The 19553-nt window shown below is 39.4% G+C and overlaps 1 protein-coding gene across 9 annotated transcripts in view; it reads right to left on the minus strand.

Annotated features, from left to right (window-relative positions):
- Nucleotides 1-19553, minus strand: part of DAPK1 (death associated protein kinase 1) — a 123541-nt gene that overhangs the window by 95187 nt on the left and 8801 nt on the right. For 2 of the 9 annotated variants that reach the window (XM_073344996.1, XM_073344990.1), the window contains exon 1: nt 1511-3323. The exons of 4 other annotated variants lie outside the window; for them this stretch is intronic. In XM_073344996.1, coding sequence (XP_073201097.1) covers nt 1511-1584 — 74 coding nt within the window. In that variant the 5' untranslated portion in view covers nt 1585-3323. Of the gene's footprint in view, nt 1-1510; nt 3331-19553 lie in introns of those variants that run through there. 3 more of the 9 variants (XR_012159054.1, XM_073344997.1, XM_073344998.1) reach the window with 3 other exon arrangements.

A 19553-nucleotide genomic window follows, 5' to 3' on the forward strand; every position in this document is an offset into this window, starting at 1 on the left:
GGCCTGGGAGCACCCCCATAACCCCAGCCCACACCCCCAGCCCTCTGCCCTCACCCCTGCACCTCGCCCCACACCCCAGAACCCCCCCCCTAACTCCAGCCCTGATCCCAGTACCCCCCACATACCCAGCCCCCCCCCGACCCCGTGCCCTGACTCCTGCATCCTCCTCACACACCCCTAGCCCCCTGCCCTGACTCCTGCACCCCCCATACATACCCAGCCCCCCCACCCAATGCCCTGACTCTTGCACCCCCCCACACATCCCCACCCCTCACACCAGATGGGAGCTCCTGCACACACACACACACACACACACACACACCCCATTCCCACCTGCACCCCTTGTACCAAATAGGAGCTTCCCAGGTAAGTGCTCCACACCCAAACCTCCTGCTCCAACCCTGAGCCCCCTCCCTCATTCTAGCTCCTGGCCAGACCCTGCATCCCAACCCCCAGGCTGCTCCTTCACCCCAGCCCTGTTCTCAACACAACTCCCATCCTCATTTCAGTGCAGAGAGAAGAAGAGAATGGCTAGAACCAGGGAGAAGATAGGTACCCTACTCTGTGTGGACAGGGCGGGACTCCAGACCGGCAGCGGGTTGAGCAGGGCTGGCAGCTGTGACCCTGGCTGGCAGGAGCCGGCGGACGGAACCCCAGACCGACAGCGGGCTGAGTGGCAGCGGGCTGAGCCGTTCAGCCCACTGCCCTTCTGGGGTCCCAGCCGCTGGTCCTACTCAGCCCACTGCCGGTCTGGGGTTCTGGCTGCTGGCCCCTTGCCAGCAAGGGTCCCGGCCGCAGGCCCTGCTCAGGCTGGCAATGGGCTGAGTGGGCCGGCGGCGTAAGATCAGCATTTTAATTTAATTTTAAATGAAGCTTCTTAAACATTTTGAAAACCTTGTTTACATACAACAAGAGTTTAGTTATATAACGTATAGACTTATAGAGAGAGACTGTCTAAAAAATGTTAAAATGTATTATTGGCATGCGAAACCTTAAATTAAAGTGAATAAATGGAGACTCCGCACACCACTTCTAAAAGGTTGCCGACCTCTGTTCTACTGTATCATGCTCATTCTCTCCCTCCACTGCCCTCTTCTTTCTGTAGTCTTCAATAAAGGCAAAAGGTCTTATCTTGAATTATTTTAGTAATTTCTGATCTACTGAAATCAATGACTATTCACTTTTGACCACTTCTCTCACTAATCGCTGCCCTCTCTGAGGGCTCCGTGGTCTTCAACTTCACCCTTTTCTCAAGAATCCTTTGGCTTACCTTCACATCTGCTTCTTTGAACCTTGCATCTAGGCCACAGAATCTCCTTAGAGAAATTCCAGAATCCACACCACTACATATTCATTCTTCCCTCTACCAGCTCTGCTCTGTTCCTTTTTACTCCTCCCTGACTGATGAACACATGTTCAACTTTAAGCACTTAAGTTATCCCATTAAAGTCTTCAAGTTAGGGATGTTCTTAAGTACATTACTAACACAGGATCTGAATCATGAACGTACATTCTCAATTGGATCTCTTCTGAACCTTTGACACCTGTCTCCAAATCCTCTTTTCCCATTATATGCAGCGCCATAGATATTAACGCCTGGACTGGAACTAAATTATTCTCTCACTTTCCAAGATTTTCCCTTCAGTGAAAGGGTCAGGCACATCATCAAGGTTCTGTGTAAGGAAAAAACTTTGGCAGTGATGTATCAATTCTGGAATTAAACAGCATTTCAACTTCCTGATGCCAGCGTTTTCTTCCCTTAACATGCACCAAATTCACTTAAAGGAACAGCATGGTCAAAGTTCCTAATTACTGAGTAACATACATTTTGATCCTGGATAATCAGAGCATTGGCATAGATACCTATACAGTATATTTTATTTAACAAGAAAGCCCCAAAAGTGTAGAAAGAAGTTAGGCGACTAGCACACTTAAACAGAAAAATTACCCGTGTGACTATGAGCTGTGTTATGAGCTGGTTGGTTCCTAGCACGTGCAGGTTAAAAGCATGAACTGAAACAAAACATTTGTTCTGGAAAAGGGTAGTTAAAGTCTAAATTAATATTTAGTTTTTACGATTAAAAAGGACAAAAGCTATACTTACTCAAAGAGTTAAACATACACAATTCAACTGTTGTAGATGCTGTTGTGTGCCCTGTATATAGATAGTTGAAGAGGACTTGAAATGCGTTTAAAAAAAAATAATTTAACCTAACTGCTGAGTGGCAGAAGGGTGACCACATGATACACCATCAATCTGCGGCATTGACAAAAGGATCAATCAATTGGGGTTGCTGCATAGCTAACGTTGATAGAAACTCTCTGTTCTCCTTTTCACATCCTCCTCCTGCTTTCTGTTCTTTGTGCAGCAGGATTTTGGCAAGCACTTCTGTAACTTTTATGTTATCCATCTGCCTCTGTGCCAAGTTCAGCCCTCTTTAAGTGCAATAAGAAATTGCATCCATTTAAAACAGTGACAAAATACAACTGTCAAGTTCATATATTTGCCAAGGAGTTTCCAGGAATTCTGTGTTTAAGAAACTACATATGGCTCTCCAGGTTTCTCTAAATTAAATTCCATTTCAGTTCTCCAGAAAAATGTTAACACAATTTTGGATTTTATTATTTTAAGAATGCTGGTAAGAGTAGCTAGCATTTGCCCCCAACTGACCTGGGGCATAACCTATCCTGAAACACAGGTTTTCAATTTAGTATGGATCAGTGAAACTCAACACTGGTTTACATCTATAGCATTTTGGAAGTGCACATGTGAAGAGAGACAGAGGTCATGGACTTCTTTCCTGCCACACCAAAACTAACAGAGCAGGTTTGACTGTCTGAGAAAGGAAAGAATGACATGGATTTCTGGCATGCTTTACAAACTGACTGGACCTGCTCCCTCTTTCATCCACATAAATCCCTTATTCTACCCAACTATTTTCACAGAAGCCCACAATAGCACTAGTTCGAGCTTTGATACTACTAAGCCAATCTACAATTTTATTTTTTGAAATAGCTTCTCTCTCCTCTACTAAGGGCAATGAAACCTGCCTGTCACCCACAGACACCAGAGTGCTGTTATAAAGGAGCTACAGTTCTACAACCAGAACTCAGTCACCTGATGCTGTGGTCTTTACTGAGGCAAAGATTCTCATTGAAGGCAATGAATAAGGAAGCAGAAAGCTCACTAATCCTTATCATCAGACAACAGTAATATCTAGCTTACCCTGGAGTTTAGTACTAATACTTTATCAGTAACAAACACTAGTATCTGCAAAAGCCACATATTCCAACCTACACTGCCAGAGCAAGCTATTTTTCCTGATTAAAGAAATAGTATTTATTCCTTTTTAAGTATTTAAAAAAGTGTGGTACTGCTGCTTTCACAGAATTGCCAGAGATGTCATACTGGGAGTATGGCTTGGATGAATAACCATGTGTGGCATGGCTAAAGTGAATTATTATGAAGGAGCAGCCTGCACAGAACAAGAATGATGTGACTGGACATACTGCCAAGAAAGGTTACCTTGGGATTAAAGTGAAGGAACAATTGGTCTGGTTTTTGGAGCTCATTAGCTGAATCGAAAAATAGCAAGAAAAACATTAGTGAATCCTGAAAAAAGTCAAGATTAATTGCTGAAGACAAGAAATACATTAGCTTCTTTTTGCAGAGCTTGATTTTTTTATCCCAGAATTGTGTCTTTAATAATCCCAATCTCCCTTCCCATTGGATGTTGAGGCTGTCTGAATCCTGAACCTTTCAACTGAGCTTTACTAGATCTGTTTTCCTTTGCAGAGACCTCTCATAAAACAACCTTCATGTCCTCTTGCATGTCTTTTAACATATTTTCTGCTTGTGGGCACTTATATCCTGGGGTCCCTTTCACCCCTAAAAAGCCAACAATGGATATTCAGTTGTCAGAAGTGCAGTCAAAACTGCAAAATTCTGCCAGAATTTAGGTTGTCCATGCAACCTTAATTCATCCCCCTTGTATGTATGCATTTTGATATTCGTTAATTGTATTGATCACACACTATCTCATTCAGCATAGAGAACAGATGGTCCTCAGGAAATCCTCAAGATTTAGTGTTTAAAGTGGTAGCTTGGGGGAGACAGGTTCAATTCCCTGCTCCATCACAAACTTCCTGTGTGATGCTGGGCAAGTCATTTAGGTAACTGAAACAGAGAGAGACTATCTGAAAAATGGGGATAATGGTACTTCCCTACCTCTCACAGGGGTGTTGAAAAGCAAAATATATTTAAGATTTTGAAGTGTTCACATACTACAGTAATGGGGACTATAACTACCTAAGAAAAGATCGATAGTATAGAAAACCACAGTTCAATAGTTTTTTTACCCTCACCTGAGTGTGCCCCTGCTGTTAGTGTACATCATCAAAACTCTCCACTGACCATGAAATTATACATTTCCTTACGTAGGGTGCTCATCACCATAACTTCAAACACTAATGAGATTAACTCTACTGTGAGGGGAGAGTTCTTATCCCCATTTTACATGGGGAAACAGACAAAACAACTCTCCACACCTCCCTACATTCAACCCTTTGCTCCTTCCTCTAGTAGACACTGCTTTAGGGTAAGTCTTCACTGCACAGTCATAACTAAAACATTTCTCCCAACCTGACTCTCATTCACACACCAATATCTCTAGCTTGAGCGTAGTGGTGCTTTAACCTTGAGCTACCTGACTAGTCAGAGGACATAGATTTAAGATCGAGTGCTGCTGACACGAGTTATTGCTTCCTGTCTGGACGCAGCTACAGGCCATTTGAAAGTTCACAGATCACTCAATGCCATCCCAAAATTCCCCCATAGCCTTTTTTGTGTCTGTCTACCCACTCCAGACCAGAAATTACCTCCAAAAGGTATAAATGGCCTGCTTTGGTGTTTGGTGGCAGGAAAAGATAAAATCCCTGAAGAACATTTGCTGGGCAAAAGACCACAAACTACCAGTCCAATAACCCATTTAGAATGTTCCTGTTCTAGGAGGAGCTAGACTGGGTACTGAACAGCACTCCAAGCAGGGAGCCCATGTACAAACTACCTTAAAAGCTGTTTAGATAAAAATTTGAATTAGGTGCTATGTATATCCCAAAGAGAGAGAATTGACTGTCTCCAAAGTAGACTTATCAGTCACTATTATTAGTTGTATGGCAATGGCACCAGAAGGCCCAGATCAGGATTGGGGACCCCATTGCACTGGAATCTATACGACGTTAATGACAATCCCTGCCCCAAATCATTTAGAGTCTAAAGCCCCAATTTTGCTATTACTCTGCATTGACTTCAATGGGGCTCTGTGCAGAAATACTGATAGAAATACAGGTTCACAACTCTACTAGGTAGCAACTATGGATATTAGGTTGTTACAAGAGCAGCTCTGGAGTTTTCAGTTACCCCTCCATCATAGATACTTCTATAATCTTTTGTCACTATACAGGATTTGTTGTTCTAAAGCAGGCACTTTTTCAAACTTTTAGTATCCCTCCACAGCACATACAACAGAAGTGCAAAGTGTGCCTGACTGACAGCAAATTTTAACGTCGAAATACTGATAATTTAGCTTATAGCTCAGTGACTGTCTGACGCTATGACTGTTCACCTTTATTAATTCAAGACTCTTCTTGCTAACTCACCACAGAACCATATCTAGAATACCACAAAAGGGAGAAGCAAGAAAGGGGAAGTAGTAGTTAGTTGATACAGTTCAGTTTTAAGTTAAAAAAAAAAAGCTGTACAACTGAACCATCCTGTTTATTTCAGCACTTCACAATGGTGCTAAAGAGAAAGCGTAGGTGCTTATAAGGACACCTACAGTTGAAATTAAATGGATTCATTGTGACGTGAAATGACAACTATGTAAGACTTCTCAGGGCAGTACAGAAATCTGATAGGGGCGAGTCAGTTGAACTTATAGTAGACTGCTTCATTGTGTATTATGCTTGAAAGATTAACTCTTATGATCAACTAAGGCCTTATCAACACTAAAAAGTTAGGTAGACCCAGATACATTGCTCAGGAGTATGAAAAACCCCATAGGTTAAGCCAGCCTAGCCCCTGGTGTAGACACCCATAGGTCAATGGAAGAATTCTTCTGTTGACCTAGCTACTGCCTCTAGGGAAGGTGAAGCATCTGTGCCGATGGGAGAATCCCCTCCTGTCGGCATAGGCAGTGCCTACATTGAAGCACTACATCCGCGCAGCTGCAGCTATAGCATTTCAAATGTAGATAAACCCTTAGTAAAATGGATAAGAGTTACAATTAACATAATAAAAAGACACAGGCTTCTCTAAAGGCAGTTATTAAAAAAAACCCAGATCTTAAGCATCCATGCAGATACTACAGGACTCTTTAAAAAACCCCAAACAACATGGCTCTTTTCTCTAAGTGTATTTCCTTTTCAGATCTACCTATCGAGTTTACCAGTATAGAATCTAAGCTCCTTTTTTCTCCATATGACCTGTGGAAGTAAAGTACCAAATTTCAGTAGTTTAGCCAGGCTTAACGGCCCAAACTAGAACTCAAAATCAGAATTCCCCTGAACCAAGAAGAGTGGTAAGGGCTCAAAACCTACATGTGGAATCCAGCACCTTGGCGGAGGCGGGGGGCACACAGACTGTACATGAATATTAAGTAAGGGCAAAACAGAATCAAGAGAAAGCACACACAGAAAGATGATTAAACATAGTGGTAGCAAAAAGAATGGAACATTATTCTATATACAATGTGTTTTTAATGTGTGGCTTCTCATTGTACAATCCTTCTCAAGTACTATTTCTTTCATATGCATCAAGTTAACGCTAATATGGAAGTTTGCTTAAAGATGTATAATTTAGACCTGCAATTGCTGAAGAAGAATCATGTTACAGCAGTAAGTCTGTATAGTAAAGAAAGAAATGCTACCCATCATTCCTAATATCTTCTATGCTTTGACAGGGATCCTGATATACTATACACTGTTGAGCACCTCCATGCCTCAATTAGCCAGTGTAAATATTCAATTACATACAACAAAGAACAGGCAAAATGCACAATACTCAAACTGGATGTGATCAGCATAGCCATCTACAGCTGTATAAGGTGGATGGAATTCTGAAGACAGTGATCATAAGCAGGAAGACCTCAATGCAGATATGCTTTCACTACTTGTCAAATTTTCAGTATGTATTTATCCATTTTAAAGTTAGTAATACTTTCCTACAGGGCAGAGATAGAGGGCATGAATAAATAAGTGGCTGTTTGAGTACAAGCTACTTGACAACAAGAAAAAAATAGTTAATCGGGAATCAAAATGCTGCTCACGTTTTCTAGCATTCAATCAATGCTAGAAAAAAAATCTCTTATTTTTCTGAGGACCAATCAAGCACATGCTAATCACTAAAAAACTATTTGGGGAAAACAAACAGGAAGCTACTTTAAGGAAATCACTAGTTTTTGCTTGTCAGCATCTAGTACAATTATTCAGTGTAATAATTTTCTGAGCATAAGCCACTCCAGCTGGACATGAAAGAGGAAGATAACATCTGTGGTGTATCCAAGAAGAGGTCTTTCACCATGAACACAATATATCTTGCTCAACAATTCTATTCTATTTGTGCCACGCCCAGGCACTTCTAAGTACAGAAAAATCAGATTATTTTTATGTTTTAAGATACAAAAGTGACATTAATTTAAACTGAATTAGCTCTAGTGGATGCATATCGTCATTTTGGGAACTGTACATGAAGCCCTAGAATTTGATTTTTATACTTGAGACCATGGCAGTAAACAGATTATCTAAAATGAAAAATAATCCTTCTGTGGTTGAGTTAATGGAGTCATAAAAAGCAAAATAGTTCAGAGACTTTTTCTCTTGTCTCATCCATGTCAGGATTACTTCCTTCCTGCATTCTGTGTAAGAAGGAAAACTGAAAAGAATGTAGAGTCAAGCACTCAAAAGACAGGAAATACCAAATATTAAGGTTGCCCATGTAATCCTAATTCTGCTCTTGTGCATTTTTATATAGTCTTTAATTACATAACTACCTGTAATTGTTATATTTAGTTGTTCCCATGCATTTTTAAAAAAAGGGTAGCATGTGGACAGGGTGTGCTACTTTACGACAGAAGTATTTCTGCTGGGAAGGTTTATATTACTGGTGGGGTTGCATTAGAAACCAGCCTTCTGGATCTTGTAAAAAAGACTGTATTAAAATTGTTGCTTTATTAAATCGAGATACAGGATGCCAGATTGCATTCTCATCTCTGTGAAGTTAGACTCTCCCCCCTCCAGCCCCAGGTCAAAAATCCCCATTAAATATCCTCCCTCCCCCCAAAAAATATGCAAAGATCCTTTCATGCCCTGTAGTCCTAAGAGAAAACCTCTTAACAATGCAATTATTGTGAAACCTCTAAGAGAACAGTGAACTGATCTTTAGAGGCATCTCAGAAGTAAAAAGATATGTATTACTTTTACTTATTATTCTTTTCTCCATTAAAGATCCACTGTAATTGTCTTAACAGCATCTCATTTCACCTGTTAAATGCAACAATGTTCCTTCATAATAGTGTAAAAAAAAAAACCAAATGACTAACAATTATGTAAAGATAAGTGAATTTGCCCTTCACAGTTTCATTTACATATCTAAGACAATTAAAATCACTAGAAAACAGTAATTTAAATATTGATACAGTAATTCACTGTAATGTGTCCTTTTACACTAATGGTCCAAAGTTTATAGTCGCAATGTGATCACCTTGTGTAGCGAGGTAACAGCAGTCTATCAGCTTCCAGAGAAAACAGCTCTGGCATCATCAGCTTCCTAAAACTAAAAATATTGAACAGTCTACTACTAACTATTTGTTAAACACCAAAATGAGCTTGGCACTCTACAAAATGCACATATCATGACAGTTCCTGCCCGAAGAGATCTTATAATCTAGGTGCTGGACAAAGACAAGACATATCACAAGACGGCGAGGAAGGTTAAAAAATATTTGACACTCCCCTCCCGTACATCTCCACCTTTTATAATTTGTGAGTCTCATAGACCAAATGGGGCTTTAGGAAAGTTGTGAATGAGGAGGGTGGTGCACTTTCACACAAGAGGCTAAATGGATAAGGAAAGAAGAAAGTAATGGAGAGTACGAAATGAATGGTATGTTGAGACTAATATAGCTGGTAAAGTACAAAAGGAGAGGACAAATGTGCAGAGAAAAGACATCAAAGATGTAGGAATTGTGCACGACTTTTCAAGGCACATACGAGCAGTTTAAACTTGATACATTGGGAAAAGGGAAATCAGTGGAGTAATGTGGTCTGAAACAGTCAAGAAAGATCACTTTGGCTGGATTGGAGAGGAGTGCTGTGTATATCAAGGAAGCCTAAGAGGTCATCATAGTTGTCTCAAAATGGAAGATGACAAGAGCCCTCTGTCCACCCACATTAGGAGTCTCCAGGCCATACATCATTTGATCACTGGTTCAGTTTTTGGGGTGTACTATGACAGCTTCTTATATTCATGGGAAACAAATCAGGGTTGGTCAGTGTCAGGGGAGGATAACAGGAAATCTAATACAGTAAAGTGTATCAGCAAAAGATGTCAAATTTGCTTAGAAATTGAGTTTGGCATTTACACTGACTATAAGTGCTCCTTGTGCAAACATGGAACACAGAAGATCTGCAGCCCTTCTAGATAAGGCCAGTAGCACCACTTCAGGCAGCACCAGTCACTCACAGCTCCCTTCCTTTTACTTCCATCATGATGGTTAGAAAATGGCTTCTTCCTCCCCCACTAAATGGTTAAATTAAATTCTTATTTTAAAAAGTATGAAAATTCAGAAAATTTCAGCAAGTCTGAATTACGATTATGATCAAATCTCCCGAAAAAAAAGCAAGATTTAGTCCTTGCTGCTTGTGAGATGCTACATTTCTGTTATAAGAAATGCTACGCGTGAGGTGGGATTCAGTGCAATACTAACAATGCCTTGTGTTAGAGAAAGTGGAAACACACACTGTGAAATGTAATTTACACCTCGTAGAGACTGAGGGCAGCTGTGTTTGAAAGTGTGCTATATGGTTATAGTTAGTCCTTGTTAACTATATAAAAATTGGTAGTTGGCCCAGAGGCAGAAGCTACATTTAACTTATCCTACGAAACTGACTTATTATAGTAGAATCCAAAATGTGCTCTATAAAACATAAACCAACTATGGTTGGGGGAGAAGGATATAAACAAGCAGAGTAATCCAGACAATTAACATGAATCTTATAAAGGTCCGCTTTAGTTCTTTTCCCTTCTCATGCTCCCTCCCCACCTGTGCCATCTCGTTAGCTGCATTTTTTGCAGTATTTATATAAATGTGTACGCATGCACATATACACTCACCACCCAGCTGCACCTTTACTTGGCCATTAATGGCTGGCTAAGTTACTTGTAAGCATCTCAGTACAGTGGGTCTCAAGGAGGAGTATGACGGATGAAAAGGTACGTTTGTCTGTAAGGCCATTAACTACATTTCACATAGACAGCGTCCCTTATGCTCTGCTCTTGGGGTATTTGTGTCTAACCTCTGCAACCTCTGTTGAACACTACATTTTGGCTCTGCCAGAGTAGTGTGTGTTTTGAAAAGAGAAAGGAGAGACTAACACTGGTTTAATCCTCCACCCCCCTCCAATTACCTTTATTCTTCCTTGATGTAAAAAGGAAAAAAAAAATATACCTTGGTGGCTGAGCTGTGCAGCAGCCAAGGCCTTTAATCCTATCCAATGCTCCCTTCACACCCATTCTTTTTGCTACAGCTCTTAAAAAATTAATTAAAAATTCAGTAAAGAAGAGTTTATGGAGTTGAACTGCCTGAATAACTGACCATTTATTTCAGTGATCTGCTGAGGAGTTGCTCCCAAAAGGAAATCCGACAAGAGGAGGAGGACTCTGCATTATTTAATCTGACAGGGATGGAGGTCTCAACCTTTCCCCAAAAATTAAACAAGAAACACACTATGTAAATCTAGCATTAATGGCCTGAGCACTCACAGATTCCATTGAATTCATTTCCAAAAGTCAGAAGGGAGGTGGGCTTTACAATACACACATAACGTAAGCAAGGACAGTCCAAGAATCAGGATGTGTAGAGTTAGCCTCAACTTCCTTCTGTTGTGCCTGTTAATTCACACTATGAAATGTAGGTGCCTGGGAGGGAGGAAACACATGAAGAAAAATTTACTTGCTGCACAGGCATAGCATGTATTTTGTTTAAAATGCAGAAATATCGATAATAAACACTCGACCCCAAATGGCAGTATCAACTCCATTTAAATGAAGTTATAGCTAACTATTAAATAACTGCCACCCAACATAAGTAGTAATATAAATAGTTCATTAATATGAAAATAATAATTTAGTTTAGCAGTTTGCATTAATTTTCTGTGGGACGAGATTTGAAACGACAGTCAGAACATCCCTTCTCTCTTCCCCACCCCCACAAAAAATGGGGAGGACAAACAGGGCCCAATCCCCAAAGCTACAGCAGTACTAACAGGTGCCACCACAATACAGCTTTAAACTCAGCAGGGGCTGCTTGGTGGTAAAAAGAGTCTTGTCACTGTCGATATTTAATCAATACTCCAGGAAAAATCATTGGCTTCCCATTTATTTATTTAACAAGTCTGCCACCAGCTAGTAACAGTTAATGATCTTTCTTGCTACAATTTAATCTCCACAATTTTAATAATCCTTAAAAGCGTCACACTTGAAGAATGCCACTTACAGTAATGAATGGCACTATGCAAATCCAATCTCTTTTGTAAACCAACTGAAAACCAAACCCTCACTCACTGAGGCTTGTGCCTGGCACAGGTATCCAAACACACAACTTTACACAGCAGATTATTTCAATCTGCCTCCCACAGCAGAAAAAATAATTCTTGATTTGACTTACATGGATGCTACTAATATGCAGCTCAAAATGTAATTAGATCCTCAGCAATTTCCATAGCTCGGCCCCTCATTCATTGCAACAAAGAATGGAAGCTGTAATATGTGTGGAATCTTCTCCAAATAAGTCTTTGACTTCACATATATTTTTAAAGATAGGTATGAAAAAAATCCTTATCCGTAAATCCTACACCAGCCAGTGTACCTAGAGTCTTTAAAGGGAGAAATGCACCCCAGCCTCTCCATTTACACAGAATAATACCCTGCTTATATATTTATTATTGACCATTAATTCTTCCCTTCCCCACATATTGGAGGGTTTTCTAAACATGGCCAATACTTTTCAAGCGATGCTTACCATTATCTCCCCTTCACTCTGGGCTCACTCTCCTCTTTCTTTTGTTTGATTCTCTTAGTTTTATGTGAGCTGAAAAATCAGCACACCTTAATCTTTCAGGTCATTAATATGTACAGGGTGCCTATAGGTTCAGTATTACAGACAAGATCGAATAGTCAGACAAGATGCAGGGGTCCATAGTACCAAGAGATGCAGCTTTTCATTTACCTCCCTCCTTTTGAAACAATTTACTATTACACTTGAGCCTTGTACTAGGTTTCTGTTTGCTTGTTTTTATTTTAAGTCCAGTGGAGCATTTCACAGCAGACACCATCTTTCCTCTCCTTACACTAAAGTATTTTAAGGGATATTGAATTGAAACTCCTCCAGGAATTTTATTGTGACCACAAAGGAAACTGAAGTAGATGTTAATCATTTACTGAGTTGCTGATCAAAGGTTTTTAAAAAAAAAGTGTTCTGTGGTGTAAAGACATGCTGGCCAGAGAGGTAAGTGTTGACAATGACATTCCCAGCAAGTGCAAGAGAATGAGAGGGGTCTAACAGCTCCTGGACCTTTAGGAGATCTATGTGCAGCTACTGTCTATCAAATGTAGTCTTTCAATAGACTATACTATCTTTCAATAGATCACATGACTTGTTAAAGAAATGATGACCAGAAGCTTAGCTAACAATATAAAGGATCTTTTCATGATCACATTCTACTAAACAATTAGGACAAATCTTGCTCTTTAAAATTAGCTGAAGACAGATGAAGGCCCAGGAATAAGATGTGTGCACCAGGATAGAGGGAAAGGGGAACAGAGGGGATTTATTTTCACTCTCAGACCCAAAATCCTCTGCCATCAGGAAAAATTATACTGTTGCTAGACCATTCTGAATAAAAAGGAATGTTTGTGTCACAAGGAAACTGGCATCCATATAAAATTAACATTGCTTAAAAGAAAGATTTATGTATGAACTGAACAAATTTTACTGAAGCATAAGACATTTTTACAGAAAGAATGGAGCTCTCACATTCACTGCCACTGTTTTAATTTTACTGTATATTGCATTGCTTAGTGCATTAGAGATAATAAATAGTTCTGATAAATATACAGTATATTCCGTTAACCAAAGAAAAATATACATAATGCAAAAGAGAGCTCCTTTTAACAGAGACCCACTGAAAGGATATAGTTCTGATGGAAGATTTTCTACTTGCTTTTTTTCCTGTAATACACAGTTAGAGCAGAAAGACAAAAACAAAGGGATACGGTCAACTTGATTTTTTGAAACGAATTAAATTAAACAATAATTAGTCTGATAGAGCATCCTTTGTGTGCCTATCTTATTTTTTTTAAATAAGGTTTTCTGTTCCCCTTCTGAGGCTTATAAATGTCTTTCTATCAGGGTAGAGTTGGTGGGCCCCAAGAGAAACACCAAACATGCTGGTGCCCACCCTTTCCTTCCTCCCCACACACCTGCCTGCCTTGCCTGCAGTTTCAAAACTGCTGCTGCAGCTATGAGTATAATGCTCTCTTGCAGAGGTCAGGGAACTCTAGGCATGAGTACGGTTACCATACCACAACATGACAGGGGAAGTGCAAGTGACCATCAGCATCATAGCGGAACTAGCTACACACAAAGGACTGTCAAATGCACAGAGTAAACAGAAGCAGTTTTTTCTCCCTCTCATCTCTCCACTCTCATAATCTAGTGGTTACCTGCAACAACAGGCACAACATTTTCAGACATTTTTCAAGTGGGGGCATGTCTCTTTAAAAGCATATAAATATGACTTCTTAGGAAAGTCAAAATATAAGAACTTACAATATATTGTTGCCGGAAGGATTAACCAATTTTGTTAAATTTCCCTATTGTTACTAAAAAGGGATTTATTTAGCTGTGCAATCATTCTTCTACTTTCATCTAAGACAGTGTGATTAATGTGTGATTAAATATTTTCGCAATTATTGACCAGCAAATCTTTCCCACTGAGGTCAAGAAAAAACTGCAGTTAACAGCCCTTCATTTGTGATGCATTATTTATTCTTTCAAACCTACCAATATGCAAGAGAATAGGGCCACTGGTTTCCTATTCCTTGTCCTTTCATAGAATCATAGAAGATTAGGGTTGGAAGAGACCTCAGGAAGTCATCTAGTCCAACCCCTGTTCAAAGCAGGACTCACACCAACTAAATCATCCCAGCCAGGGGTTTGTCAAGCCAGGCCTTAAAAACCTTTAAGGATGGAGATTCCACCACGTCCCTAGGTAACCCATTCCAGTGCTTCACCACCCTCCGAAGTGAAATAGTGTTCAAAACTAACCTGAATTATTAACTGCTTTTATTGCTTCATACATGCGTGTCAAAAGTCACTGTGCCATAGAACTTAATAAGCATCCAACTAATGTAAAACAAAGCCTTATGAAATTTTAACAGCAGGGGGAAGGGAAAGAGAAAGGAAGAGGAATGTATCAGAACCCTATTTTATAAGTGAATGTGTCAAACACATGGTATATGGAGTCAGGGAGAAGACAGAGCAGACAGGACACATCTGTGGAACAAGTCTATACACACACACGGTTCTGGGCCACAATAAACAAACTGAACCAGACTGACTACTTCTATTAGCTGCATAAGCAATTAAAAGAAATGTATGACCCCTTATAATTAAATAACTATTCAACGATATTTCTATTACAACAACATTGTCAGGTCACTCCTCTTTCTGAAAACACTGAGGTCCAAATGTTCACAAACTCACATGCCCAATCTAGCAGTCATACACAACTTCCCAATAGGTGTGTCAATCCCCAATCCCCATGTAGGAGGTGGTACACTTTAACCTCATTTTTCAAACTCAAGTTTTTCATTCTTTAGCTCTGCGCCTAATAAGATTTTTGTTTTGTTTTTAAATGTTTGAGCAAAACCCAAGTAGCCATTAGCGTGCTGATACCATTGCCTTACATGTCGGCCAATATTGTTTTCTTGTAATTCTCCATCTGTCTGTTGTCTCTTGTTTTATACTTATACTGTGAGCTCCTTCAGGCAAATAGCATCTTTTTGTTCTGCTTTTGTACAGTGCCTTGCACAATGGAGTCCTGGTCTATGACTAGGGTCTCATGGCACTAAAGTAACACAAATACTAATAATGCGAGGGTTATGTTTCTTACCCCACTCCAAGAGAGAGGATCATTTAAAAATGGTTAAACTTCCAATCAAAATTAGCCAGTCACTAATGAGTAGTGAAGGCTATTTGACTTTTTTTTAAATCTTAAAAAGACTTTAAATATTTGCCAGTGAACATCCCAGTAGAAAAATTTCTCTTTGTTTAAGTTAGCAATGACATTTTTGGTATAAACGTGCCATTTTATTACTCTTGATAACTTTATAACTACCAGATTGATTTTTTCAAACTTAGCTTGATGTTTAGTCCTTGTTAAGATCTATGAAACAAACCATGTTGAGGATTTTAGTATCATGGGTGTAATAATGCAACTATATTCTATTCAGCCAAAACAAAACACGGCAGCGCCATCCCCCCCTCCAAAGTAAACAAGGTAGGTTAATATGGATGCAACGTTCTAGCAAGGATCTCTAGTTTATGCTCTTCACTAGCTAAAGAACTTCCTTGCTTGAACATGGCAGATGAATAGGGTACACGATTGCTATGTAGCAACTCATGAGGGAAAATAACTTAGCCCGGTGGTTTTCAATTCTTTCTTCATGTACAGCTTTCATATCCAGTTTAAAGATACACTGTTGCATAAGTGAACTGTTTCAGTAATTTACATAACTATCATCAGGTCCACTTTCACTCCCACTATTTTGCAATAAGGTTATTATAATGCAATTCAATTAAAACTGACCAAAAGCTACATGTCAGTATATTGAAAAAAGCAATTTAAGAGGTTTAACTTGTTCAGTTAAAAATAAATACTGTAAAGTAAATATATCCAATAATTGGTAAGAGTAATGTTTAAACTTTATTAATACAGTTCCGGCATAGCTCACTTGAAACAGAAATAAGGTATACACATACAACAAAAAATAACATGAAATATCAGACTACCTCCACTGTTAACATACATAGTTATTCCCCGAAGAACGTTTCTAACATATTGAGGTACCATATGTTGTCTTTAAGAGATGTACCATCTTGGTGTAAAAAAAGAGAAAACATCCTGCTTAGCTGTTCCATTAATTTCAAAGAGCTTTCAATCTGGTCCTTAGTAAATATGTGACAAAAAATTTAAAAAGCAATACATGCTGTATTATAACCTTGTATGATAAGTTCTGTCTTCTAGATAACATTCTGATAATGAATTTAATGTAAGTATGTAATATTTGTCATTCTTACAAAGTTGCGGGTGTAGAAAAAAAATGTACATTAGGGAAATGGGCCCCAAATCTGCAAACACTTACACACATGCTCCATTTTACTACCATGAATAGTCCCAAAACTAAAAGCTCTATGTAACAGCTAGGTACTATTATTACTACTACTCGAAGTAGTAAAATGAAGTGTGTGTGTGCACGCGTGCACAGGATCAAGGCTATAGTACAGCATCACATAATAAAAGAAAGCAATGTACCATGCAAAGAGAAAGATAAGGTGGCATATTTGAACCTTAATCTTTGCACTGTTATTCAATGAGTGCTTTGTTCACATCCGTCTAGTAAGTGTGTATTCTGTATTATATATCATATTTTAAAGAAATTACCCTTCATGTTAACAAAAATGGTGGTGGGGGGGGGAATGACATGGGGGGAAATGCATATGAAGCATATCTGACTCAAAACAGAAGACAGTGGCACAACCAGGAACTTGTGGTGAAGATCTGTTACACCCTTTTTAAGATGTTTTGTTTTTGGAAAAGGGAAGCAATGGCACAGTAAGTATTGTTGTCTTTAACTTCATAAAGAAAGAGTACTTGAAGAATCTCCCTCAAAAAGTCACTTTTATAACAATGGGTCCAGAAGTGGATCGGTTTTGGAATGACTGTTTGATCCATGACCTGTGGAGGCGGATTCTATTTAGGGCACCAGGTCACTTATTATATAACTCTCGCACTGCCCACTACTTCAGGACAATGAGCAGCTTTTCTCTTATTCCACCCCCTCCAAATCACACCCCCCCCAACCTTTAAAAAAGATAGATAGCTTGGGATCTAGCGGTTGGTTGGATGGTAATAAATATACGTGATGGGATTATACAGCACTTTTGGGGTTTCCACATTTCATGGGGATAGACAGCAAGAACACATGTGCAGTTTATACCAGGTTTTAATTTTATTTCTGTTGCACATTAATGCTGTCAAGAGACACCATTGAAAGCTGCAATAATTTGGTTAGATGAGTCTCTAAGATTACTCTCTAAGAAATTTTTATGTCAGTCTTCAGTAACTCTGGAAAATGAATGAATATTTATGACAGAGCTTGAATAATTTACCAGTCACTTATTAGCCAGGAGGACTAGACCCACCAGCCAGAGGTGGACGTGAAAGATAGGTGTGCAGGGGTTTGTGTGCTTACTGCTCATTGCTTTCCCAAACAGCAGCAGAGCGAAACGGATGAGGTAGTTTTGCACTACTTGCAGAACTACCAAGACATAGCTAATATTCACAACCCTGTGGGACAGCAGTGAAAACTATGATCCATAGTAAAAGTTTTTTATACTGAGCAGAAAATGATGGCTTGGGCCCATTTTTTCCTCCATGGAAAACTTCTCTCTTGCTAAATAATCAGTGGGTAAGTGTATTTTTTCCAAACACTGAGTTAAGATGCTAAATGCAAGAACAAATTGACCAACCAACACATTTTACAATACAATGGCCCATAAAAAAAAACCCACTGCAAGAAACAGGAAATGTTTTGCTCTCAGAGATATTTTGTTCTTGGTTTAAACAAATCACCTTCATGGAATATAAAATAAAATTGCAAACAAAGCATAGTCAATTTGTCACAAATCCCACACTGAATGCCTGCTATATTAGCAACTTCCCTGCATAACTTATTACAGGGAATTATTGTTAATTACAGCCAACTAATTGTCTGGCTGTTCTACTCATCAGGTGTTTATCTACAGAATGCTCACTGACAGATGAATATGACCAGTTTGGGATTTTTTTGTTTGTTTATCCTTAATTACTCCCCAATCCCCATATGAAGGAATCCTCGTCTAGCTATTCTCCAGCTGCTTTGACCCGGAAAACATACTCAGACTGTTCAGTCATGGCTCTGAGTACCCAGAGCTAACCCCACACTCAGATTTTATCTGTCATTTCAGAGCATTTCTTTTATATGGTCTCTAATTGGCCACAACCACCAAAACATTCACACAATTTACTTAGGACAGCAGGCAGACATGGTAGCTTTGGCCATGAGGTAACACCAACTTACTCATCCTTGGCACGGAAAACGATGTGAATACTATACTTCTAAAGGGACAGGAATGAGGAGGAAGAAAAGCATCTTTATACATGCTGTTTTGGAATGGTTTGGCTACTCTTATCACAACAACAACTAGTGCACTACATGCATACAGAAATATAATGATCCAGCTCCCTGTACATCCATCTGCTGTGATGAATGGAGAGAAACACGGAAGAACAGCAGAGAAAAACCCAGAAAGCAGCAAGAGAGAGAGTTGTCTTCCCTTGGTATGCTCTCTCGTTCCTGGGAGCCTGCAGGAAGCTCCATTCCATCCCCATTACAAATCTGTATGGATGGCCTAACTCCCAGAAAGAAATGAAATGCAAGACATGTCCAGAAATATACTGCCATACTATGGGAGTTAAGGCTCCAAGAAGCAGTATTAACCCCCATTCCAGCATGTCCACTCTTTGTGTGCTTGTGAAAAAAAAAAAAAAAGTGAGGCGGGGATATGGTGCAGTTGTGATTTAGCAGCCACACATCCCTGGGCCTCCAGCAGGTGTCATGATGCTCCAATTCAGTTCTTTTGACAAGCATTAAAATAGTTATTAAACAAAAAAATTGTTTCACTCTTAAGATCTGGTATTAGAATCCATCACCATAGCAATTAGGGGAAAAAAAACAAAAACCAAGAACTCCTCTCCAAAGAAGAAGTCAGTATAAAGTCAGACACAATAACTTCACTAAATTGGGTGAAATAACATGGCTGTAACTGACGTCAAAACAGAATGGGATATTATCCTATTGAGGTAATGGCAAAATTAAGTTCCTTAAAAGAAACTATCCCTGTGTCACAAACCTTATTTGTTTAAGCAGGGAAGGTATACAACCAGACCTTATG

This window comes from Lepidochelys kempii, chromosome 5 (assembly GCF_965140265.1).
Source record: "Lepidochelys kempii isolate rLepKem1 chromosome 5, rLepKem1.hap2, whole genome shotgun sequence".
Taxonomy (NCBI): domain Eukaryota; kingdom Metazoa; phylum Chordata; order Testudines; family Cheloniidae; genus Lepidochelys; species Lepidochelys kempii.